General features: G+C 44.6%; 1 protein-coding gene across 13 annotated transcripts in view; it reads left to right on the forward strand.

The window, feature by feature from the left end:
• The window catches only part of rerea (arginine-glutamic acid dipeptide (RE) repeats a), a 708,059-nt gene that overhangs the window by 655,627 nt on the left and 24,800 nt on the right, over positions 1-27,632 (forward strand). For 12 of the 13 annotated variants that reach the window (XM_072477931.1, XM_072477930.1, XM_072477934.1 and 9 more), the window contains 7 exons: positions 364-456; positions 2,087-2,286; positions 3,156-3,317; positions 5,939-6,052; positions 11,162-12,492; positions 12,799-13,021; positions 15,665-16,385. In XM_072477931.1, the coding sequence (XP_072334032.1) occupies positions 364-456; positions 2,087-2,286; positions 3,156-3,317; positions 5,939-6,052; positions 11,162-12,492; positions 12,799-13,021; positions 15,665-16,385 (2,844 nt within the window). The remainder of the gene's footprint in view (positions 1-363; positions 457-2,086; positions 2,287-3,155; positions 3,318-5,938; positions 6,053-11,161; positions 12,493-12,798; positions 13,022-15,664; positions 16,386-27,632) is intronic. The other variant, XM_072477940.1, reaches the window with a different exon arrangement.

Genomic DNA, 27,632 nt, shown 5'->3' on the forward strand with positions numbered 1-27,632 from the left:
TCTTGATCCTTTTACGAGCTGGAACAGTTTCTCCCCATTTACTCTGTCCAGCCCCCTCGAGATTTTGAACATCTTTATCAGATCTCCTCTCAGCCACCTTCTCTCCAGGGACAACAGACCCAACCTCTCCAATCCACCCTCACAACTGAAGTTTCTCATCCCTGGAAACATTCTTGCAAATATCCTACAGCCTAGTTTCAAATTGCACTTTAAACACTGCTCAAAATTTTAGTTATGTACTTTCACAGCTTTATAAAATGCAAATGCGCCTTAATGTTAACCCAAATTATAAAATGTGTTGCCTGCAAACATTTATCACAAGCTGTTTGGCGAAGAGTTCATTTTCAGAATTTCTTTCCACAGTGGATCTCAGCTCAGCCAGTGAGGATGACTTTGACAGTGAAGACAGTGAACAGGAGCTGAAGGGCTACGCCTGTCGCCATTGTTTCACCACCAGTATGTATTTTTTTCATGGTTCATGCTCTGAGAAGTAATGTCAGACGCTAGTCCAGTTACTGGTTTTTTTAAGTGACAATATATACACAATTAAATATTGCTGGATGCTAGCCAAAGGTCCACCTCCAAGTTTTTACTTAAACGTATATTTACTGGACTCCTTTGAAGCCTTGCGTGGCGTCAGCTTCATTGTGCAGATGCTGGCGCAGCTGCTGTGATAGATGGAGAACCTGCGCAAGTGTATCCAATTTGTAATATTGCTGGCGTGATTTGCTTACTTAGAAACAAACCCCAAAGCCCATTCCTTTTGTCTTCCTCTCCCCAGTTCTGATGAAGTACTCAGTGGCAGTCTCAGCTGGTCCTCCTGTTACTAGTATTGTGGAGAACGTACACTATAATAATACCACCTTGGGGTAACAGCTGCTTAATTTTTCTACTGTAGCATGGGCAGCAGAGCACAATTTGATTTGGAAATGCAAAGATAGAAATAGTAACCAGTGAAGCAGTTACCTCCTTCTTCTGTAACCCCATTCTGGAGATGAAATTCTGTTTTCAAACTATGATCAAACTCTGTATTCATAAGCTTTCACAGGATTGTGTAATGGAAGGGAATGCCTAAAGGTTAGATGTGATGGGGGGGGGGGGGGGGGGGAACCTTAATTTTCTCCCCACTCGTTACTCTATCTGCATTAAGATGGTGTATTGATAATGTGGACTAATATACACTTCTATTCCGTCCAACCAATATAAAGTATATACATCGTGGGCGGCACAGTAGCACAGTGGTTAGCACTGTTGCTTCACAGCGCCAGGGTTCCAGGTTCGATGCCCGGCTTGGGTCACTGTCTGTGCGGAGTCTCTTCATGGGGAGCATGTTCTCCCCGTGTCTGTGTGGGTTTTCTCTGGGTGCTCTGGTTTCCTCCCACAAGTCCTGAAAGACGTGCTGTTAGGTGAATTGGACCTCAGTGTACCCGAACAGGTGCCGGAATGTGGCGACTAGGGGTTTTTCACAGTAACTTTATTGCAGTGTTAATGTAAGCCTACTTGTGACACTAATAAAGATTATTATTATTACTAGAGGAAAAACACTCCCCTCAATGTTCCTCCCTCTCTGTTTGGCCTGAACTCCATGCTACCCCAGGACAACATTGCTGAGATAAGGAGCAACACATTTAGGAGATGGTGGAAGTGATGGGGGGGGCCGGGCGATGGGTGAGGCGAGAGAGTGAGAATCAAAATTCAGTGTCTCATCATTTCATGGTTCCGCACATTGCCTTCAGTACGCTCCATTACTGAGCTACAATCAGAAGAGGGGCTGGATTAACACACTGGGCTAAATAGCTGGCTTTTAAAGCAGACCAAGGCAAGCCAGCAGCACAGGTTCAATTCCCGTACCAGTCTCCTGAACAGGCGGCTGTTCACAATAACTTCATTTGAAGCCTACTTGTGACAATAATTGAAATGAAAATCGCTTCATCTGATTTGTACAGCTTTTTCACCATTCTTGTAAATATTTAGCAATGCTTAACCAGATTGGATCATTGCAGCGGGAGATGTTCAGAAAGGTGAACTGCATTCTTTAGATAGGTAGTAAAAGAAATATATTGTTTTTTTTTTTTTTTAAATTCAGCATCCAAAGACTGGCACCACGGAGGAAGAGACAACATATTACTGTGCACCGAGTGTCGGATTCACTTCAAGAAATACGCAGAGTTACCACCTATCGACAAACCAGTGGATCCACCGCCATTTATGTTTAAACCAGTGAAAGAAGAAGAAGATGGGCTCAGTGGGAAACATAGCATGAGGACCAGAAGGAGTCGGGGCTCGGTATGAGTCTTCATTCTTCCTTTCATTTTTACTTGTATAAAAGACTAAATTTATGCAGAATCAATGAGATGCAGATGCGGTGAGTGGTTTGCCAATATCCTCTGAAATCCCCCAATGCACTTTAACACCAACATGTGTCCTGATTTGTTGCCTTCTCAAACCTAGCCCTGTGATGTAGTATAGCGTGCAGCGACATGCATCACCTCACGTTAAAAATGTTTCGATCATGCAGCCATGATGACACCCAAGCAATTATGATTTAGTGTTGTTATTTTATCCATGTAGCATAAATGAAATGTTCTCTGCGTCTTCTATATTTAAAATTTATGGGCAACCATTGTCATTCAATATGAACATCGATAGAAGACGAATAAAATAATAAAAGCCAAGTTCTATTTTCCAGCCAGAAACATTTTGTCTTCGTCACAGGTGGTAAAAAAGGTGGACACTTGGAAGAACATACGGCCATATGCTGCACTTTACAAACACTTTGATTCTAATCGACACAGCATTCCTGTTAAACGTGCCTGGGCAATCGGTTTCTTTTGCTCATTTAAAAAAAGAAGGATGAGTGATAATGGCCGTTACAGTAGGATTAGGCAAAGTGTTCAGATTATAAGAGCTGGGGTCTTATCAAAGTAATTATGTAATTCCTCTGTGCAGGCAGAAAGGAAGCCTGCACCTTCAATATTAGTATACAGTTTTTCTTATTAAAAGGAGAAGGATTACGAATGGAATCTCAGTCGCCAACATTTACCAGTAATTAACTAGAAAATATTAATTGGAAGCCAGCACTGTTATAAAAGCGCTTATGAATTATTAATCACCCCAATCCATGAGGGTCTAATAATAATTTTATTGTCAATTAGATGTCTTCACTGCGCAGTGGTCGTAAAAAGCAGACAGCCAGCCCTGACGGTAGAGCCTCACCTATCAATGAAGACATCAGGTCCAGCAGGCGTAATTCTCCCAGTGCTGCCAGCATATCCAGTAATGATAGCAAAGCAGACTCTATGAAAAAGTCCAGCAAGGTAATGTTCTGACAATCGTCGTAGTGAAAGCAATTACGTACTACATTGTCGTAGCTACCGAAAAGGGACATGATTTGAGGCTAGAGAGAGAGAGAGAGAGAGACAGGCTTTAGAACTGGCGCCATCCATATTCTAAGAAACGGCAGAAAACACATCTCCATCCTCAATTATTCTGCAGGCCACTTTTTTTTTTAAACCTACTAAAATTCAAAATGAGACTGGAATTTATTGGTTCGGGTTTTGTGTAACAACTTGCGATTCTGACTAATTGTATCACAATCAAGCATTCACTGTAGTGTGTGGCAGTAATTGTGTTTCCTGTCCGAAAAAATATATTAGTTGGTCTCCTTTAAAGGTCTGAATGCCACAAAATGAATTGCGGTTTAATATTTTTGTGGGAAAGAAGACACTAAGCTACAAAGATTCATCAACTAGTGAAGCATCAAACGTACATCGCCATTCACGTTGACGAATTGTGCGAGGTCAAACATTTTGGTATTGTATCAGTCGTATATGCTGGTGGTGTACTGTCTCTGGCATGTTCTTTGGTGAAAATGCAAATTCCTTTTCAACCCCCTCCCTTAAAAAACAATCTTTTTATAATGTTTCTTTGAGATAACGAGTGGAGCATTTTCTTGTTCATTCTTCTAGGGGTAGGGCAAGAACTTGGACCTGCGGGCACTGGAAAGCCAGGTTGAATAAAGAATTTGGGGATCAGAACGTTGCTGAAAAATATCAGCAGTCCTGATTTTAACCTCTGCATCTGAGTAGAATACTGCGTGTGGGGATTCAAAACGGGGCCTGTTACTCACCTTGCTCCCACTTGCCACCACTTTAACCCCGAGGTCTCGTCAGCTTGCAACGTTGTGGTCCTGTGATGCAAATAAGATGCTGATACCATCTTGATGCACAGTCAGGCAACTTTCCCTCAGTGTTGGACCCAGCGGAGTGTTCTGGGCCAGGGTTTAGAAAACTCCAAAGTATATCATGGAGTTCACCTGACCTATAACTGTATTGATTTTGGTTACGATAAGCACAAGAGCCTGCCTTTCAGGTGTTATTCAACAGAGTTCTTAGACACTTTTAATCAAAAAATAAGCTTTATTCTGCAAATTTAGTTAACATTTGTAGAAACACACACAGTAAGAATTTAAAAAAAAAATAAAAAATTTATTGTCACAAGTGTGAAAAGCCCCTAGTCGCCACATTCCGGTGCCTGTTCAGGTAAGCTGGTACGGGAATTGAACCCACACTGCTGGCCTTGTTCTGCATTACAAACCAGCTGTTTAGCCCACTGAGCTAAACCGGCTCTCAACTACAAACATAAAGACCCTACACAGCTAGAGTAATCAATGTATAACCCTTAATAAATTCCCCCTTAACTGTTCCAATTCAATAACAAGATCCCATAAACCAAAAAAACATTTTCACTAAAACAGTAGGTAACTATAATAATTGTGTTTCTTCCTTGGAATAACTCTTTAAAATTGAAAATAGAGAGACAGGCCAAAATACTTCCCTGTCTGAGCCTACAGCAGCCAAATGTGAAAACAAAAATAAAAACTCAGCCGCAAACCAGCTCCAAACGCGAAGCGAAAGTAAAACAACTCCCCGAGCCACAGCTCAGCTCCACCCACACAATGATATCATTGAAGCCATGTGATAAGACAAAATCATTTCTTAAAGGGACACTCCTATGATAAGAGAAAACTGGCAACAGTTGTATCCCAGGCCAGAAGAACCCAGAAGAATCAATTATTATTCCTTCAAAGTTCCTCATTTAGAAAGTTTTTGTTAAAATAAACTATGGAGATGCTGCAGTTTTTTTTTTTTATTGAGGGCAGCACAGTGGTTAGCACTGCTGCCTCTCCACGCCAGTGATCCAGGTTAAATTCCAGCCTTGGGTCACTGTCTGTGTGGAGTTTGTACGTTCTCCCCGTGTCTGTGTGTGTTTCCTCCCACAGTCCAAAGATGCGCATGTTAGGTGGATTGGCCGTGCTAAATTACTCCTTAGTGTCTGTCCAAAAAGGTTAGGTAGGGTTACTAGGTTACAGGGATAGGGTGGGGATCTAGGTAGGGCGCTCTTTCAGAGGGTCGGGGCAGACTCGATGGGCCAAATGGCCTCCTTCTGTAGCGATTCCATGAACCCAGCAGAGTAATTGCTTTGAAAACTGTAATGATTTCATTGTGGACCGAGAGGTATTCCTCCAGGAGTCAGAAGAAGACCCCTGGCTTCCCTGCCACAGGCCTCTCCCACCCACAGTTGCCTTCCAATCCAACTCACTTGGATGTCAGAGAATATCTTCTTTGGGTTCCCCATGGTAACCTCCTGCCATCAGAAATCCTACTTTCGTCCATCACCAAGATAGTGACTCTTGCCAGATTTGGGAAGGACCTGCAGCTTAAAATGGCTCAGGCTTATCACTCATCCTGCCCATACTGCATTGTGCCCCAAGTTCAAATCAGTTATTATTCCTTAAAATGCCTCATTTAAAAGGTTCCTGTTAAAATAAACTATGGCGATGCTGTAGTTTTTTTTCATTGATTTACACCTGTTATTAACTCAGGAATGGTTTTGTTCTACTTGTGCTAATGCTGTCCTCCATGTCTTTGAACCATAGAGATCAAAGGATGATGTTTCATCACCATCAAAGAATGCCAAACGCCAAAGAGAAAAGGCTGCTTCTGATACAGAAGAATCGGAAAGATTAAATGCAAAGAAATCCAAAACACAGGTATGCACTTGGCCACAAGATCAATTGATACTCGATTATCATTACATAATTAATGTGTACTAAAGGTAGCACTGTGCCCCATTTCCAAACCTGTTTCCATACATCATCAAAAGCCATTAGTAACCTTTTAATTACAAACATTGGACATGTAACCTGGTCCACAGGTTGTGATGTCTCGTGCATCAGGTCCCGAGCCCTCCCAGGTGCCATGTGGTCGCCAGGGAGAGGTGGAAACCAGATCAAAATTCCTCCTTGGTTAAAAACCTGCAATTTTTTTCTTTGTGTTTGCTAAGGCGATATCCGCTAATCTGGGGCTATGGCTCAACCACCCCTTTGTACAGTGCAAAATTGGTCCCGCTCACTCTCGAAGTTACAGAATGAATTAGCACCTCCTGCACAATCTGGCATCCTGTTTCACAGATTTATTTTTCTCTGGGAAAAGAAGGGCCGCTTAAGATTTAACCCATTTCTTCCTTTGTGCAGTTGCTCCCTGGTCCACTCCAACCTGTCAAAATCAGAACCTGTGAAAATTGAAAATAATCTTGTCATTTTAATTTCGTCATTGTGGTCAGAATCCAGCCCTACTATTATAATATAGACAAAATCAAATTGCCAGGCACACTGGTCAATTGTAGATAACGTTCCCCTGGTTGAGGGCAATTAACTAGGGTCAAACAGCAGCACCCACCTGCTCTGTGGGACTCACTGCCACTCCGGGTAGTGCATTTACCTGTTGGTCCATTGGGAGGGAAACCCTCATTTACTACAGGGGCCTCCGTGTTAGATTGCAGCTCTGTGGATGGAGCATGTCACAGCCGCTTTCAACCTTGTTCTCCCCGCATTTTCTCTCTCTCATCAGCAGGGGTCATTAAATAACAATTTAAAAACACGAGTGCTAACTTGTGCTTCCTTCCCTGATCCACACATGTTGAGGCTTATTGCAGCAACACTACCGCCACCCTCATTAAGATCAGCTAACTCTGCACACCAATGATCCTTCTGATCTGCACAGCTCCAAATTTATAACTTTAAAACCAAAATCAGCTATACCATGAAGGTAAGAGGTGAAAAGATAGCTCAGATTGGACAAAAGAGTGGGAGTAAATAAAGCATTTACACTAATTGTACCTATGTAGTCCCACACTACACTATTTTACTTGATAAAGCCATGACTCCAGAATTGGTCATTCATTCTAAATAATATTACAATTGAGAGATGTATGGATATAGTTTTTCTTAATCTTTGCTGCTGGAAGCTAAATTCACTAAAATGCAGCTTTTTGAATCATTGCCAATGGCACAGCCAAAGACAAAATGGTCCTTGGGACTCGGGATTGAGCTGCTGCAGGTGATCTGGACAAAATGTACAGTCTAATTACTAATAACATTTGCCACATTTACAAACGGCACATTGTCATTTCTGCTGAAAACCCTGATGTCTTCCTCTTGGCTCATCTGTGGCCATGTGTTTTTACAAGGACCAGCAATTATTATGTTATTAATTTGAACTCCCAGCTGACAGAACTCAAGAATGATGATATTTGCTGTTTTTTAAACTCTCAAGTGTCTAGTTGAAGGGAGTACAACATTTTGGACAAATTGCATAGGGCAAGCCGTTTAATCCGATTCCCGCTCTCCTCGGTTGTTGGGGCCTGAATAGGCGCTTATATATACAAAAATTGAATCAATTTATTTGATTCATCAGACTTGGGGAAATGACAGGATTCTGACATTCACAATAGACTAATAATGTTGTACATGTTCAGCAATTTGTGCACTTTGTTGTAATAATTAACATTTGTTTGCTGTAAGATGTCATTTGTGCTCTAATTGCTCAACAATGTGGTATTGTCACTATTGAATTGAATGTAGGGTCGTCAGTACATGTAGTGGGCTCATAATGCTGATGATACACTTGGTTTTATGTCCGTGGTTTTCTAAAGGATCTACGAAGTGAGGGGCAAATATGCAATAACGTGTGCATTTTCTAATGAACTGAACTGGTTCGAGAGAATGGACAGAAAACACATCAGCAGTGAAGTTAGACTGGAGTCTGCCATTAGGGTTAGCAGATATTGTAGGTTTATCTCATAATGGATTCTGTAATGCCACTTCAAGCATGACCTATACTTATATTCTCAGCTGGCAACAATAAGCTGTATAGATATTTGAAATGTTGAATGTGATCGGGAAAACCTTGACCATCTCAAGCAGACATTGTTTTAAAGGTATATATAACTGATGCCCCAGAGATAGTGTTCTAAAAAATTCACCTTCTAAAATGGAGCTGTCGTTTCCCTGCACACACCCCCCCTCTCCTTTTATTTGTCATGTTCAGCCTGTAAATGATTATAAATGCAACTTTAAATTTCCCCAGGCTAGCTTGCTGTTTTATATATTTACAATTTCAAATTAGAAATTTGTGTCAGGGAAACTTAAATCATAGATTTAAAAATCATAGATTTTTTTTCAAAATTAATATTTGGGGGGGACATGGGCGTCACTGGTTGGGCCATCCATTTATTGCCCATCCCTAAGTGCCCTTGAACTGCATGTATTTCAGAGGGCATTTAAGAGTCAACCACATTGCTGGTCTGGTCTACATGTGAGTCACATGTAGACCAGACCAGGTAAGGAGAGAGATTTCCTTCCTTAAAGGACATCAGTGACCCTGATGGTTTTTTACAACAATCGGTAATGATTTCATGATCATCATTAGTCTTTTAATTCCAAATTTCCATTGAATTTAGATTTCACCATCTGTGGTAGTGGGATATAGTGGGGTAGTTGGGCAGCACGGTAGCATTGTGGATAGCACAATTGCTTCACAGCTCCAGGGTCCCAGGTTCGATTCCGGCTTGGGTCACTGTCTGTGCGGAGTCTGCACGTCCTCCCCGTGTGTGTGTGGGTTTCCTCCGGGTGCTCCGGTTTCCTCCCACAGTCCAAAGATGTGCAGGTTAGTGGATTGGCCATGATAAATTGCCCTTAGTGTCCAAAATTGCCCTTAGTGTTGGGTGGGGTTACTGGGTTATGGGGATAGGGTGGAGGCGTTGACCTTGGGTAGGGTGCTCTTTCCAAGAGCCGGTGCAGACTCGATGGGCCGAATAGCCTCCTTCTGCACTGTAAATTCTATGAAAAACCCTGGCCCCCCTGGGTCACTGGATTACTAGTCCAGTGACAATACCAGTACACCACTGCCTCCCCTATTGCAGGTGAACAGAAAGCATGATTCGGCACTGTCGATATGTGGTAAATGGCAGTGCTTCGATGGAAAGATAAAAGCCCACCATCTGCTTCATATTTGCATTGAAACATGGGTTTTGTAAATTAAATCTGGGTTAATTAGATTTTTTTAGTTACAGTGACAAGTTGATTAAAGTGTGGCTATTAAATTATGTTGATGAAAAGGCAGTTCCATCTTTTGAATGTAAACTCACAGATTGAAATTTTAACCTGCATTAAAAATTTAAATATTAATATTTGTATGTAAATATAATCAGCTTCCTGCTTGCAAATCTGTTTGTTGTTTGCTGATAATCTAGGTGATGTATCTTTCGCAGAATAAAATACTTGTAAGTCACTGATGATGAAAATTGAGATGTTCAATCTGAAACACCATTTCAAAATTGTTTCCTTGGGAGGTACCCTTGTACAGAAGGTACCAAACAGCTAGCACTTCTGTCTTTAACTTGCCATATATAAAGTTTCAGCATATCTGGCCCAAATAGTTTACTTTTAAAATTAGTGAACCTATTGCAGGTTTCTGTGATGTTCTTATTTTGCATTCTTGGACAGCTGCATTTTATGGCAAACTTCAAAAAGCAGTGTTTCCATCTCTATCCAGGAAAGGAATGATAAGCTAATGATGACATTGTATGTTTTCATTTATCTTCTAATGAAATGAGAATTGTTATGGGCGAGGTGTTTTCAGAACCCCAAAATGTATCGTGGAGTTCAACCAACCTCCCCCTTTAATGTTTTTGTTGCTTTTCCTAGCACGTGGCTTGTTCCCTGGGTGTGGGATTACAATTATGGACACGTGGGTTTTTAAACACAAAACAATGTTTATTCCATGAACTCAACTTAACATCTTAAATAAACATTGGATCTCTTAACACCCCTTACTTCAAAGATAACTCCAAAAATATTACAACAGTAAATAATTCCTCAAAATGTTCCTTCAAACTTCCAAGAGACTTAACACCTTTAAACAGAATCACATCAGGTTAAAAGCTTTACTATTATGAGTTTAAATCACCCAAATGATCCAGAGATAGTCTTTCATGGCAGAGATCACAGCAAATCCAGCTCACTGCAAAACACAGACACTCCCCAAGCTCTTTTCCTCCAAACTGCAACTTCAAAATGGCTGAACTGCTCAGCTCCACCCACTCTCTACCATCACTGTTTTCTTAAAGGTACATTGCTTAAACATCCATGTCTTAAAAGTACTCTCACATGACAGAATCCTCAGGACAATGGAATTAACTCTATGGCCTTCAGAGCAATGCTGGACCATAAACACGAAAGCAGGTTCTGAAAATCTGAGCAAAACATGCTGGAAATACTCAGCAGGTCAGGCAGCATCTGTGGAGAGAAGCTGAGTCATAAGTCTTTGTTTTTAAGAAGACTTATATGTGGCTGGATTCAAAAAGAAACTGCTGGAAAATTTCAGCAGGTCTGGCAGCATCGGTAGGGAGGGAAAAGAGCTAACGCTATGTGGCTGGATTGATTTGCGGTTGACTTCAATTGTTGAACTTTCTATTTGCTGTTTCATCTGTGGATCTGTGGTCAAGAAAGTAGGAGCTGTGTGCTTCTTATGCCAAACCTGGCAGAACATTTGCTCCTATAAACTGGACAGTGTCAGCTTTGTCTTCACAGTGGAATATACTGATGGGAAATTCACTTGTGTTAGCTAATTAAACACTTCACTGTGATGTAATCCCTTCTTAGATAGAATTTGAAAATAGTATGTTAATTATACAGTGATTGTTTTCAAGCTCTGTATATCTGATAAAAGCCAAAATTATGCTTAAGCTTTATGATCATTAGTTAGGTTCAGTAAATAGTATTCAATAACTTATTGTCTGTATTTTTATTCATAAACAGGACATCAGTCGGCCAAATTCACCATCCGAAGGCGAGAGTTCAGACAGCCGCAGTGTTAATGATGAAGGAAGTAGCGATCCAAAGGATATTGACCAGGACAATCGCAGCACATCACCAAGTATACCAAGCCCAAGGGACAATGAGAGTGATTCTGATTCCTCCGCACAGCAACAAGTATTACAGTCTCAGCCTCCAGTACATCAGAGCCCATGTGCCTCTTTGCCACTAGTACCACTGGAGCCGCCACAAATGCCCCCTCCAGCATCTTCCTGTGCTGTATCAGTTTCTCAACAATTGTCCCCCATTTCACAGCCACAAAGTCAGACACCACCTCATTCACTGATCCAGCCTGCGCCACAGCTTCATCCCCAGCGGCTAACATCGCCCCACCCTCCTATCCAACAACAGTTACAACCTCAATCACAACCTCTTCCCCAGACACAGCCTCAGCTACACGCTCAGGTGCAACCATTGCCTCACTCTCTGCAAACACAGCCTCACATACAGCATCAGCTGCAAGGTCCACCATTCTCCATTAATCCTCCGCAGCCTCAGATACAGCAGGCTTCTGCCCAGGCTCCAAATGCAACACACCCACAACAACACACTCCCACACAAGTGCAAGCTCAGCCTCTACCACCACCTCAAGCGCAGCCACAGTCACAGCCTCCAAGAGAGCAGCCTTTGCCACCTGCTCCAGTGACTATGCCTCATATTAAGCCACCACCCACTACACCAATTAATCCCATTTCCAACCCACAGTCACACAAACCACCAACCCACCTTGCAGGGCCGCCTCCGTTCCCACAAATGCCTTCAAATCTACCGCCTCCTCCAGCTTTGAAACCGTTGAGTTCCTTGTCCACCCATCATACTCCCTCTGTTCATCCACCTCCATTGCAACTAATGCCTCAAACTCAACAAATTCAGCCTCCTCCTGCTCAACCGCCAGTATTAACCCAAGCTCAGAGCCTCCCGGCGACTGCATCTCATCCTCAAGCAGTATCTCACCAAGTTCCTTCACAGCCGCCATATGCCCAACATTCGTTCATCCCATCCGGGGCTCCTGCCGTTGCATCTTCATCAGCATCTGCCACGTCCAGTGTTGCACCTATCTCTACTATTCAGCCTACAAGTTCCATTGTTACATCTATGTGTTCCGCCGGGAGCAGTACAACCAGTGCTCCTGCCACGATGACTAGCATTCAGATTAAAGAGGAAGTCCAGGATGAGCCAGAGGAACCAGATAGTCCACCACCATCTCCAAACAGGAGTCCTTCTCCAGAACCGACAATTGTTAGTGCACCAAGCCACGCCAGTCAGTCAGCCAGGTATTGTTTTGTACTCTCTGATAGCTTTAGAAGATTAATGCAAACTGCATATGATGAAAACTGCACTTAATGAAAACTGCATTTAATGAAAACTGCATTTAATGCAAACTGCATTTTTAAAAATGTATCTTTTTTTATTGTGTATAATTATTGTTGCAAAAAGATTTCTCTGCTTGAATGCTATTTGCTGCATTCTGCAGAATGGAATAAACATGATGGAAAAACTCCGGTTTTGTTTCAGCGATCTTTCCATTTTGTTTCAGCAATGTTTCCATTTCCCTGTTAATCATTTGTGTTTCATTTTAGGTTCATCAAACATTTGGATCGTGGCTACAATTCCTGTGCCCGGTCAGATTTGTACTTTGTACCGCTGCAAGGGTCAAAACTGGCCAAGAAGAGGGAAGAAGTAATAGAAAAGGCCAGGCGCGAAGCTGAGCAGAAGGCCAGAGAAGAGAAAGAGAAGGAGAAGGAAAAGGAAAAGGAGAGAGAGCGAGAACGGGAGCGAGAGAGGGAAGCTGAGAGGACAGCGGTAGGTGTTCCTCCATCAGAGCAGTTTAATTGTGCCTGACATGGGGACTGTAAATATAAGGAAGCCACTAATAAACCCCTTTGGAAATTCAGCAGGAGCAGCTTTACCCAGAGAGTGGATAGAATATGAACTCATTACCACGGGGAGTCATTGGGGTGAATAGCATTAATACACTTAAGGAGAAGCTAGAAAAATGCATGAAGGAGAGAAGAATCAAAGGTTATGTCCATGTTGGGCATGAACATTCACATAGACCTGTTGGGCCAAATGGCTGTCTTCTGTGCTACGCACGCTATGTAATTCCCTGTACCGTAACTGATAGTGTACAGTATTATTGTGCGGCGCTATTACAGTTGTCATAGAGTCATAGATGTTTACAGCGTGGCAACAGGCCCTTTGACCCAGCTTGTCCATGCTGCCCAGTTTCTATCATTAAGCTAGTCCCACTTGCCCGCATTTGGCCCATATCCCTCTATACCCACCCTGCCCATGTAACTGTCTAACTGTTTTTTAAAGGAAAAAATTGTACCCGCCTCTACCACTGCCTCTGGCAGCTCATTCCAGATGCTCACCACCCTCTGTGTGAAGAAACTTCCCCTCTGGTCTCTTTTGTATCTTTCTCCTCTCACCTTAAACCTATGCCCTCTAGTTCTACAATCCTCTACCCTTGGGAAAAGATGTTGACTATCTACCTTACCTAGGCCCCTCATTATTTTATAGACCTCTATAAGATCACCCCTAAGCCTCCTACGCTCCAGGGAAAAAAGTCCCAGCCTATCCAGCCTCTGCTTATAGCTCAGACCATTAGGTCATGGTAGCATTCTCGTAAATCTCTTCTGCACTCTTTCTAGTTTAACAATATCCTTCCTATAATAGGGTGACCAGAACTGAACACAATATTCCATGTCTTGTATAACTTCAACAAGACGTCCCAACTCCTGTATTCAATATTTTGACCAGTAAAACCTCGCATGCTGAATGCCTTCTTCACCACCCTGTCCACCTGCAACTCCACCTTCAAGGAGCTATGAACCTGTACCCCTAGATCTCTTTGTTCTGTAACTGTCCCCAACTCCCCACCATTAACTGAGTAGGTCCTGCCCTGATTTGATCTACCAAAATGCATCACCTCACGTTTATCCAAGTTAAACTCCATTGTTGTGCTACTGTTAGATGTTCAATAGATTTTCCGAAACTGCAGGCAGTACTCAGAAGAGGAAGGAATGTGGGCAGAGATTCACCCTGGGCATTGATCATTCACTTTCTACCAAAACTGCCCTGGCAAAGGCCAAGCAACACATTGCTTATATACCTGGGAAATGATTGCGGATGAATTGAATGGAAAGTAAGAAAAATAATTTCTAAAAAAGGAGAGCGGCAGAAACTTAAGTGGCTAACTTCTCCCACTAGCTACCTGGACATCTGATTTATGTTGCACTGGCCTATTTTACCAACATGTGAACCAGAATGTGACATGTTGTTGCATTATATGAGCTTGACACACTTAGTATCTCAGAAACGGCCTGGAAAAGATTAGATGCAATAAACCTGTTCCAGTACAGTTCTGCTCATTTTTTGTTTTTAAATGTAAAACATCCCTGATCCCTGATTTAGCGCAAAATTCTAAATTGAGGTGACAGTAGTCAGATTATATGGCCAGTTGGTGTTCAGGAAGCATCTAGACATGTAGGAATATTGAATAATATAATCTATGGATCTCTGGCTCTATATCATTCAAAATAATAAGTCAAATGTTGGCAACTAATCAAAATGCTCCGTGTTGTAGAACCATGCATGTTAAAGCTCTGCATGAATAAAAGAAAAATAACTAAAACGGGGCAAGAAAGCGAGTTAATTGGATAAATTAGCAGAAGACCGATCATCCCAGATCTTTTCCTAGATGGTTGTACCCCAGGATATGCTCACGAGGACTCTGTAGAATTTCCAATTAAGAGGTTCCGTGGGAATTGCCTGGGAAGGTTCAACCTCCAGTGGGCAATTCCGACATTCCCCAGGACTCTCCATAATAACCTCTGATGGAGTAAAAGTTGGAGACTTCAGAGGCTTCCAACTCGGTTTCTTGGATGGTTAGTCAGGAAATGTGAGACCAGAAAAATGAGGTCTAACTCCTGAGAAACTGTACAGCTGACTACCCCCACTGTCCCCAACTCCACGCTGCTAATTCCCCCGCCATCAAGTCTCCAACTTCGGCAGACACTCTGCGGCAGACACCTCCGATGCTCCGCCACTACCCCACCGCCGCTAGCACCCCCGTCCCGCCGCTAGCACCCTCCCCCCCCCCACCCACCCCCACTCTCCTCCACTAGCCCACCGCCGCCAGCCCCCCTCCCAACACCCCCCCCCCCCCCCGCGTGTCGCTCCGCCGCCAGCCTCCCACTGCCCCGCGCAGACCCTCCCTCGACCCAGGTTCACCAGCATGCATCCCTACTCAATGTATTCTGCCACCAGACCCACTTGCCTCAGTCACACTGATTCACTAATGCAGTGAAAAATGATTTAACTGACCCAAAGCCTTTCACTGTGTCCGTGAATGACAACTTAACAAATTATGGCAGCTGCTGCTGTAAAAAGGGATTTATTTTTTCTTCTCTGCATTATAACTTGTTCCCTTTCCTTTAACAGAAAGCATCCAGCTCTTCTCATGAGGGACGCATGGCCGAAGCTCAGCTTGTTGGGCCAGCTCATTTAAGGCCTTCATTTGAGCCACCACCAACTACCATTGCAGCTGTTCCTCCATACATTGGACCAGATACTCCAGCACTACGGACTCTCAGTGAATATGCAAGACCGCATGTCATGTCTCCAACCAATCGTAACCATCCATTCTTTGTTCCACTAAATGCCTCTGATCCAATCTTGGCTTACCATATGCCAAGCCTCTACAGTGCTGACCCCGCAATGAGAGAGCGAGAACTACGTGAAAGAGAGATTAGGGAAAGAGAGATACGTGAAAGGGAATTCCGCGAAAGGATGAAGCCAGGCTTTGAGGTTAAGCCACCCGAACTGGACGGTCTGCACCCTGCTGCTAATCCTATGGATCCATTTGCTAGGCACGGTGCATTAACAATCCAACCAGCAGCTGGAGCCCATCCCTTCCCTCCTTTCCACCATGGATTGAATCCACTCGAAAGGGAAAGACTTGCACTTGCAGGCCCTCAGCTGCGGCCTGAAATGTCTTACGCTGATAGACTGGCAGCGGAACGAATACATGCTGAACGCATGGCATCACTTGCAAATGACCCACTTACAAGACTACAGATGTTCAATGTGACGCCACATCACCACCAGCATTCACACATACATTCACACTTACACCTACATCAGCAAGATCCATTACACCAAGGTGAGTCGGCTAGATTTTGATCATTAACAAACAAAAAGGTTGGAAGCAAACAGTCACCTTGCTCGTGTATTTATCTGTGTGCTAGAAAATGGAGAGGTCTGATACAATGATGCTTCTGATAGCACAACCTCAGTGCAACAATATTATAGCTACCTTGCTAATGATGATTACACATAGTGTGCTAGCTTTGTAATGGTGTGAATATTAAATACAGGGAGGTAGAGTTTCAGCTTTTGATACAATTTAGAAATCATGCCCAAGTTGTGCTTGAAATTGCTCTGGCTTGGTTATATTTCAGGATTACGCTTAAATTCATTTGCACAATCACAAATGTAAAATCATCTTTGAACCATTGTGACCGTACGGTGTAATAGAACGCCATTGTTTTTTCTCTCTTCTAATCATGTTCACTGATATATTTAAGAGTGGCAACCTGATTTGCTTTTATTAATGCAGCTGAAAATGGGTTTATCACAAAAACAGGCATTTTATTCCAGTTCCCAACTGTGAGTGACCTGATTTCAAATCACTGAAAGGTATTTGATGAGACTATATTGGACCAGTTTCATGTGTTGGGTTCTTAGTAAGTATTTTGTGATATGAAACGGTTTCAAAGCCTGCCAATCAGTGCCTGCACCCCTTAAAAAAAAATTAGTGATCATTCCTTAACCAGCTCAATCATCAGAATCTTTCAATATTGACCTGGGAACATAGCTGGTTTTGTGGGCAGGGCCTGAAAAATGTGACAGTAACTCACTCATGAATAACATTCCCTGACCTTTTGCATTGGTTCGACCAATTCTGACCAGATTATGCTGATAATCCTGGCGTAACGGAGCAGAATCTTTACCCTGGTGTTAAAATATCAAAACATAACCATACAAATGCAAGGAGCTATGAATGTGATCTTCGCTATCAACGAAAACATTGTTAAAAGGAATATTGTTGTTGTGGTAGCATGTGTTGTATACTAGTCATTGGAATAAGGTTGAAAAGCATCCCGTCGCTGATGGGGTGATGCGTGCTTAAATGGTGAATTACTTCTATGTGTTATCAAATCACGAGTGACTCGGATGAATTAGAATTGTGCAAGGAGTTCTGAATCAACTTTACTCAAGGTTGTACACGTTCAAAACAAGTAGAGGAACTTCTTTGCATCTCTGTAACTTCGTATTATTGAGCTGAACCTGTTCACTTTCACCAATGTTTCTCTTGACTGAAAAGGAATAGTGAAGAGGGCACTCTGCGGGTGAAAGTCAATGGGCATAAAACATCACTATAGGTAGCCAGTGTTGAAGATGTCATTTGAAGAGAAATTCTGAAACAACTGTGGTTTGCAGTTATACCTTTCAAAAAAGTGTAGGTGCATTAGAGCGGTGAATCTTCACATTCAAATATATCAATAATGAATAAGTTTCCTGATTTCAGAAGATGCACCCAGTACTTGGGAGTGAACTGCCTGGCTTTAAAACTCAGTGTTTAGTTCCCTTGGCAACCCATGTTGACCACTGTTTAGGAGGGCGGCACAGTGGTTAGCACTGCTACCTCATGGCGCCGAGGACCCGGGTTCGATCCCGGCCCCGGTTCACTGTCCGTGTGGAGTTTGCGCATTCTCCTCATGTCTGCGTGGGTCTCACCCCCTCAACCCAAAAAAGATCTGCAGGGTAATTAATTGAGAAAAAAAGATTGGATACTCTTTTTAAAAAAAAATTTAAATGTTGACTACTATTTATCAGTGAATGCTAGTCCTTAGATGCCAATTTTTTTTTTTTAAAGCCTCAGCTGCAACATTGTTCTTTAAAAAGGTGTTTTGTTTGATAAAATTGGAGTGATTATTGATTTTATATAGCTGCAGAAGTAGGCATTTGCCTTTGTGTTGAGAGCGCACTTTCTCGACTCCCACTTCTTTGAGCTAAGGCCGCACAGTTGCAGAGTGTGGGAGGAAATCTCAGGAAGGCACATTCAACACTTAGGTAAGTGTCTCAGTACACCATTAAAAAGACAGTGTGTTATTTCACAGTCTCATTAATCAGTGAAAATTGCCACGCTGCACAGACTTAAAATGAAATGTGAACTTGCGTCATGGATTCAATGCAGAAATGTGAACCTTGCTGATTGAGCTACAAGCATGAACAAGATGGGTCATTTGGTGGCCAGAAAATCCAAACTCGTCAAGGCAAACGTCACACGTGTGTCACGACTGGACCTTATTCAGTCTTGGGGAAAGTGAACAGAGAAACATTGGGTAGATTTATCGCACCTTTTGCTGCTTTCAATCTTGAACCAAGTCGATCCAGCACTTCTGGAATCTAATCTTCGGCACTGATTCCCCGTATTTCTTAATTACTATCTGTCTGCCAGGGCTTTTGACTACGTTCTTGCTAAATTGAAAATCGGTGGGTGGCTTTGGTGTCATTCCACAGGCATATTAGTCCGTTATCTTTACCATAGTCCTAAATGAACCAGGAATCCTACCAGTCGATTCTTCAAACCTTTCCAGTACCCCAAGCCAACCTGTTCAATTGAACTACTGATTCGTAGGTGTATTACATGCTTGTTTGTCAGTCTGTCTCTGTGTCGATTTGTGTGTATAATTAATAAATAATAAATAAATAAATGTACCCGTTTATCATGCATAAGAAATAGCAGGAATAGACCATACAACCTGTTGAGCCTGCTCCGCCATTCAGTGTAATCATGACTGACCTTTGACTTTCCCGCCTGTTCCCATATCCCATAATTCCCTGAGAGACGAGACTTCCGCTTGTGACCATGGAGTGATTGGTCACATAAAGGGCTGTTCCTGTTCAAAGTCACAGAAAAGGGCTCTTTTTACCCGATCCAGGTGGAATTCTGATGATAAAGGCGTAGGTGAATGTTATGTCTGGAATGGTCTGTCTTCTGATCACCGGACCCGACAGAAAACAGTGAGAGGTGTGGCTGGAAAGTTGCAACAGTCTTGTGCTTCACAGACAGTCTCTTCCAGCATGCAGGCGGGGGAGGGGCAAGCTGGAAGGCCCCAGATACAGGAACTGATGACTTATCACGGAGGAATTCCATAAACAGAGAAAAGAAATGCATGAGGATCATGCAAAGGCCATTGCAGAAGCTGTGGCACCCCTGAAGAGTACTTTGGGGGCGGATGGAGAGGTGTTTGGAGGTGCAGGGGTCACTGATTCGGGAGATTGAAGGAGTGATCTCGGACCACAGCGATCGTGTGGTGGCTCCGGAGGCGGAGGTGGGGCTCCTAGGAGACCTTTGTAAAACAATGAGGGCAAAGGTGGAGGAGCAGGAGAATGCCTCAAGACGGCAGAACCTGCGAATAGTGAGCCTGCCTGAAGGAGTGGAAGGTGTAAGTGCCCCGAGGTACGTCTCGAGGATGCTGGCGGGGCAGGTGGCAGAAGGGGTGCTAGATAAGGCACCTGAAGTGGACCGAACGCATAGGTGTCTGAGGCAAAAAGCCTAGAGCTGGGGAGCCGCCGCGGGCAGTGATCGTGAGACTCCAATAACTTGTGGAGAAAGAGAAACTTCTACAGTGGGCCAGGGAGAGGCGTAGCTGCGACTGGGAGGGAAATAACGTCCGGATTTATCAGGACATCGGAGCAGAGTTGGCGAAGCGACGTGCAGGTTTCAACAAGGCCAAGGCGGTGCTGTACCGGCGGCAGATCAGGTTTGGGGTGCTCTACCCGGCAAAATTATGGGTGACGTTCGAGGCCAGGAGTGGGGGTGAAGGCCAAGAGGGGTGGCCGGGGGGAGGGAAGGGGAAAAGCGAGGGGGGTGGGGTTGAGAGATGACATGGTCAAGGGCGAAGAAAGGGGCCAACTGGGATGGGCTAGGTACAGAGTGGAATTAAAGGGGCAGGAGTTAAGTGGGGAAGATGACGGACGGTAGAGGGGATTGGAGGCGCAAGCCTCCGGTAAGGTTGGTAACGTGGAACGCCTGGGGACTGAATGGGCCGGTTAAAAGGTCGCGGGTGTTCGCGCACCTCAGATGCTTGAAAGCGGGGGTTGTCTTTTAGCAGGAGACATACCTCCGTGTGAAGGACCAGGTTAGGTTAAGGAAAGGGGTGGGTCGGGCAAGATTTTCACTCAGGGTTTGATTTGAAATCGAGGGGTGTGGCGATTTTAATGAGCAACAAAACGAGATTTGTGAGTGCGAATGAGGTGAGGGATCCAGGTGGGAGATATGTGATTGTGAGTGGGGTATTGGGAGGGGCACCGGTAGTGTTGGTAAATGTGTATGCCCCAAATTGGGATGATGTGGGTTTTATGAGGGAGTTGCTGGCAGGAATCCCGGATTTGGCCACGTATCAGTTGATCATGGGAGGAGATTTTAACTGTGTCCTGGAGCCGAGGGTGGATAAATCGAGCCCCAGGTCGATGGGTAGGGTACGAATGGCAAGGGAGCTGGGGGGGGGGTTATGGAGAGGGTGGGTATGGTGGATCCATGGCGCTTTCAGAACCTAGGGGGAAGGTTCTTCTTTTCACTTGTCTACAAGGTGTATTCGAGGATTGATTACTTTGTAGTGAGTCGGGAGATTTTGGTTGGGGTGGAGGGGGCAGAGTATGCGGGGATAGTTATCTCGGACCATGCACCCCACTGGCTGGATATTCGGTTCAGTACGGGGCGAAAGCAGAGGCCGGGGTGGGGGTTTGACTCGGGGTTGTTAGCGGATGGAGGTTTTTGTGACTAGGTGCGGTTGGCGATTAGGGATTATGTGGAGTTCAATCAGAATGGGGAGGTGTCGGCGGGCATTTTTTGGGAAGCATTGAAGGCAGTGGTCCGGGGAGAAGTTATCTCATTTACGTTTCATACGAATAAGGAAAGGAGGGCGGAACATGACTGTCTAGTGAGCGAGATAGTGGAGGTGGACAGGCAATATTCAAGGGTGCCCACCATGGAGGGATTGGCGAGGAGGAAAAAGTTGCAGGGGCAATTTGACAGGCTGACAACGGGGAGGGCGGTAGGGCACCTGCGTAGGGCAAGAAGGGTGCGATACGAGTATGGGGAGAAGGCGAGCCGCATGCTGGCGCACCAGCTGCGGAGGCAGGCTGCATCCAGGGAAATATTGAAAATCCGGACTGGGGCTGGGGATGTGGTGTCAGAACCAGGGAAGATAAATGAGGCATTTAGAGAGTATTACCAGGAACTTCATGAGGCAGACCCAGGAGGCGAAGAGGGGGACATGGGGTGGTTTCTGGATGAGCTGGAATTTCCCCAGCTGGAGGAAGCAAAGAGGCAGGCGTTGGAGGAGCCCCTGGGCTGAGGGAGGTGCTGGATAGTATCACGGGTATGAAGTCGGGGAAGGCCCCTGGGCCGGATGGGTACCCGGCAGAATTTTACAAGGAATTTGCGGCGGACTTGGCACCACATCTGTTGGGGTTGTTTAATGAACCACTGGAGAAGGGGGAGTTGCCGGAGACGATGAAGCAGACAGTAATCACACTAATCCCAAAAAACGGGAAGGATCCGGTGGAATGTGGGTCGTATAACACGGTTTTGTTCCCCCCCCCCCCCAACTAGGGAAGGGGCTGTACTGGACCTGGTATTGGGGAATCAGCCCGGCCAGGTGGTAGAAGTTTCAGTAGGGGAGCATTTTGGGAACAGTGACCACAATTCAGTAAGTTTTAAAGTGCTGGTGGACAAGGATAAGAGTGGTCCTCGGGTGAATGTACTAAATTGGGGGAAGGCTAAATATAACAATATCAGGTGGGAACTGAAGAACATAGATAGGGGGCGGATGTTTGAAGGTAAATCAACATCTGACATGTGGGAGACTTTCAAATGTCAGTTGAAAGGAATTCAGGACCGGCATGTTCCTGTGAGGAAGAAGGATAAATATGGCAAATTTTGCGATCCTTGGATAACAAAGGACATTGTAGGCCTCGTCAAAAGAAAAAGGAGGCATTTGTCAGGGCTAGAAGGCTGGGAACAGATGAAGTCTGTGTGGAATATAAGGAAAGTAGGAAGGAACTTAAGCAAGGAGTCAGGAGAGCTAAAAGGGGTCACGAAAAGTCATTGGCAAATAGGGTTAAGGAAAATCCCACGGCTTTTTACACGTACATAAAAAGCAAGAGGGTAGCCAGGGAAAGGGTTGGCCCACTGAAGGACAGGGGAGGGAATCTATGTATGGAGCCAGAGGAAATGGGCGAGGTACTAAATTAATACTTGGCATCAGTATTCACCAGAGAAGGAATTGGTGGATGTTGAGTCTGGCGAAGGGTGTGTAGATAGCCTGGGTCACATTGAGATCCAAAAAGACGAGGTGTTGGGCGTCTTGAAAAATATTAAGGTGGTTAAGTCTCCAGGGCCTGATGGGATCTACCCCGGAATACTGAAGGAGGCAAGAGAGGAAATTGCTGAGGCCTTGACAGAAATCTTTGGATCCTCACTGTCTTCAGGTGATGTCCCGGAGGACTGGAGAATAGCCAATGTTGTTCTTTTGTTTAAGAAGGGTAGCAAGGATAATCCAGGGAAATACAGGTCGGTGAGCCTTATGTCAATGGTAGGGAAATTACTGGAGAGAATTCTTCGAGACAGGATCTACTCCCATTTGGAAGCAAGGGGTCATATTAGCGAGAGGCCGCACGGTTTTGTGAAGGGGAGATCGTGTCTCACTAACTTGATAGAGTTTTTTGAGGAGGTCACAAAGATGATTGATGCGGGTAGGGCAGTGGATGTTCTCTATATGGACTTCAGTAAGACCTTTGACAAGGTCCCCCATGCAGACTGGTACAAAAGGAGAAGTCACACGGGATCAGAGATGAGCTGGCAAGATGGATACAGAACTGGCTAGGTCATAGAAGGCAGAGAGTAGCAATGGAAGGGTGCTTTTCTGATTGGAGGGCTTTGCCTAGTGGTGTTCCACAGGGATCAGTGCTGGGACCTTTGCTGTTCGTAGTAGATATAAATGATTTGGAGGAAAATGTAACTGGTCTGATTGATAAGTTTGCGGACGACACAAAGGTTGGTGGAATAGCGGATAACGATGAGGACTGTCAGAGGATACAGCAGGATTTCGACCGTTTGGAGACTTGGGCGGCGAGATAGCAGATGGAGTTTAATTCGGACAAATGTAAGGTGATGCATTTTGGAAGGTCTCATACAGGTAGGGAATATACAGTGAATGGTAGAACCCTCAGGAGTATTGACAGTCAGAGAGATCCTGGTGTACAGGTCCACAGGTCACTGAAAGGGGCAACACAGGTGGAGAAGGTAGTCAAGAAGGCATACGGCATGCTTGCCTTCATTGGCCGGGGCATTGAGTATAAAAATTGGCAAGTCATGTTGCAGCTGTATAGAACCTTAGTTAGGCCACACTTGGAGTATAGTGTTCAATTCTGATCGCCACACTACCAGAAGGATGTGGAGGCTTTAGCGAGGGTGCAGAAGAGATTTACCAGGATGTTGCATGGTATGGAGGGCATTAGCTATGAGGAGAGGTTGAATAAACTTGGTTTGTTCTCACTGGAACGAAGAAGGTTGAGAGGCGACCTGAAAGAGGTCTACAAAAGTATGAGGGGCATAGACAGAGTGGATAGTCAGAGACTTTTTCCCAGGGTAGAGGGATCAATTACTAGGGGGCATAGATTTAAGGTGCGAGGGGCAAGGTTTAGAGGAGATGTGCGTGGCAAGTTTTTTTTACACAGAGGGTAGTGGGTGCCTGAAACTCTCTGTCGGAGGAGGTGGTGGAAGCAGGGACGATAGTGACGTTTAAGGGCATCATGACAAAGACATGAATAGGATGGGAATAGAGGGATGCGGACCCCGGAAGTGTAGAAGATTTTAGTTTAGACGGGCAGCATGGTCGGCGCAGGCTTGGAGGGCCGAAGGGCCTATTCTTGTGCTGTACTTTTCTTTGTTCTTTGTATAGACCCATATCACTATTGATAACCGGATGTGAAAGTATTGGTTAAGTTGTTGGCGGGAGGATGGAGGATTGTGTCCCGGCGGTGGTTGCAAAAGATCAAACAGGCTTCGTGAAGGGCAGGCAGCTTGCGAGTAATATAAGATGGCAGATGAATGTGGTGATGAATCCGTCGAGAGCTCTGGTACCGGAGGTGGTGGTGTCCATGGACGCGGAGAAAGCATTTGATCGGGTGGACTGGCGGTACTTGTTCAAAGTTTTGGGAGGGTTTGAGTTTGGGCCGAGATTTGTGGCATGGGTGCGGTTGCTGTATGTGGCGCCAAGAGCGAGGGTGAGGACAAATGATATGAGCTCACAAAGCTTTGACTTACACAGGGGCAGGAGGCAGGGGTGCCCGCTGTCACCGCTGCTGTTTGTGCTGGCCATAGAGCCATTGGCGATGGCTCTTAGGGGACGGCAGAGTGGCAGGGGACAGAGGGAGCATCGGATGTCGCTCTATGCCGATGACCTCTTGCTGTATGTTTCGGATACGTTGGAGAGTATGGGAAGGATTATGGGCCTGTTGGGAGGTTTGGATAGTTCTCGGGATACAAGCTGAATGTAGGGAAAAGCGAAGTATTCCCGGTGAATGAGCTGGCACAGCGGGCTAATTTAGGGGAGATGCCATTTACAGTAGCGAAGGATAGGTTTAGGTACTTGGGGATTCGGGTAGCGAGGGAATGGACGGGGCTCCATAAGTGGAACTTAACGAAGCTGGTGGAGGAGGCCAGGGAGGATCTTAAGAGGTGGGATACACTGCACTTAACGTTGGCGGGGAGGGTCCAAGTGGTGAAAATGAATATTCTGCCGAGGTTCTGGTTTATCTTTCAGGCTCTCCCAATCTTTATACCAAAGGCCTTTTTTTGGAAAGTGGACACAATCGTCTCTGACTTTGTATGGGAGGGGAAGGTGCCGAGGGTGGGGAGGACCCTACTACAGAGGCAGCAGGGGGGGTTGGCGTTGCCAAACTTGCTTCATTATTATTGGGCGGCGAATGTGGACAAGGTGCGGCGGTGGGAAGGAGAAGGGGTTGAGTGGGTTAGGATGGAGGAGGAATCTTGTAAGGGGTCTAGTTTGAGGGCTATGGTGACGGTAGCCTTGCCAATGGCTCCGAGTAGGTATTGAGGGAGCCCAGTGGTGCAGTCCACGGTGAAGATATGGAATCAGCTGAGGAGGCATTTTAGGGTAGAAGGGATGTCGGTGCTAACGCCGCTGTGCGAGAATCATGGGTTTGAGCCGGGGGGGGATGGATAGTGTATACAGGAGGTGGAGGAAAGTGGGGCTGGTCAAGGTGAGGGATATGTATTTGGAGGAAGGGTTCGCCAGTCTGGAGGAGCTGAGGGAGAGGATAGAGCTGCCGAGGGGGAGTGAGTTCAGGTATCTACAGGTTAGGGACTTTGCACGAAAGGTCTGGAAGGGGTTCCCTAGATTGCCAGGATACACCCTTCTGGAGCGACTGCTGCTTCCGGATGTGGAAGGGGAGGGAAGAATTGGGGATATATATAAGCAGCTGGGGGAGCAGGGAGGCGAGCAGGTGGTGAAGATCAAGGAGAAATGGGAAGCGGAGTTGGTCATGGAGATCAATGGGGTATGGAGTGAGGCACTGCCAAGGGTAAACGGGACCTCCTCTTGTGCAAGGATGAGCCTGATACAGTTTAAGGTGGTGCACAGGGTGCATATGACTCTGGCGAGAATGAGTAGGTTCTTTCGGAGGGTAACAGATGAGTGTGAGAGGTATGGGCGGGACCAGCGAATCACGCGCACATGTTTTGGGATTGTGACAAATTGGGAAAAATCTGGACAAACTGTATAGTTGATTGTTGGGAAGAATGTTTCCCGGGGTGTTTATTTGCTGTAACCTACTTTGATACAAGTTGGAATAAAATGCGTTTTTTAAAAAATATATAAATAATTCCCTGAGAGACCAAAACTCTGTCCATCTCAGTGTATTCAACACTGGAGCATCCGCAACCTTCTGGTTTAGAGAATTCTGAAGATTCACAACATTTTTAGATAAAGAAATTTCTTAAGTCCCAAATGATTGGTGACGATCATATATCCGCTACCTCTCAATCAATATTACATAAATAGATTATCTGGCTATCACATGGCTGTCTTTGGGAGCTTGCTGTGCGCAGATTGGCTGGCACATTTTTTACATTACAACGTTGACCACACATTAAAAAGTACTTCATTGGCCGTAAAGCAGTTTGCAACATGCAATGGTTGGGAAAAGCACAATATTAATGCAAGCCTTTTCTTTCTTTCCCCTTTGCACTATACAGCCTGTACTTCCACATAAGTAGCCACTTTTGTTCTGATAATAATAACCTTTATTGTCAGAGTAGGCTTACACTGCAATGAAATTACTGTGAAAAGCTCCTCGTCGCCACATTCCGGCGCCTGTTCGGGTACACAGAGGGAGAATTCAGAATGTCCAAATGAGGAAATGTACATTTCAGCTGAGCAACTGTGAATTTAGATCAACCATTTTCTTCATTTGAATTTGGATCTCCCCTTTCCTATGATTATGGGGAGAAAGAAATCTGGAAAATTTATTGTGGTTCCTTGCTCTTTGTAAACACGATATATTAAATGTAACAAAAGGGGGGACGAGTAAATAAATTTGATTAAATGACTACCTCCTTTCTTAAAAAAAAGAATGATGAAACTCACAAAGGGCACAAGAGGAAGCATTTTATTTGTGAGTGAGATGTTTCACCAATACAGGGGAAACTTGCAATTTATAACAGATATTCTCCCCTTGCCAACCATGGCGCTTAATATATTTTGGTGAATATATTAGCACTTAAAATAAAAGATAACTAAATAAATTTAATCTGCAGAATGGCCCAAAGCTTTGTTAGTCTTTGCATTGCAATTAACTGGGCTGATTTAGATTTCCCACCTGCCAGGGGTCCATGTGACTGATGAGGTGCCCTTTAACTGCAGTCCAAATACAAGCACGCCACCATTCACCAAAACTGCCCCTCCTGAAGTAAGACCACGATAATCACTTATGGTAGGAAAAAGAGTTTCTATAGATATTTTAGATAGAAAGGAGTGAGCATTGGTTCTAAAAAGTGAGTCTGGGGAATTAATAATGGAAACTAAGGAGATTGCAGATGAATTGAACCAGTATATTACATCAGTTTTCACTGTGGAGAATACAAGTAACATTTCAGTAACAGCTGTAAATCAGGAAGCGGAAGGGAGAGAGGAACTTGGGTAAACTTGTATGCTTCATCCGATGCCGGTGCTTATGTAGTTACATTGTATCCCTTATGTTGCCCTATTATGTATTTTCTTTTATCCCCCCCCCCCCAAGTACTTAATGATCT

This window comes from Scyliorhinus torazame, chromosome 16 (assembly GCF_047496885.1).
Source record: "Scyliorhinus torazame isolate Kashiwa2021f chromosome 16, sScyTor2.1, whole genome shotgun sequence".
Classification (NCBI taxonomy): Eukaryota; Metazoa; Chordata; class Chondrichthyes; order Carcharhiniformes; family Scyliorhinidae; genus Scyliorhinus; species Scyliorhinus torazame.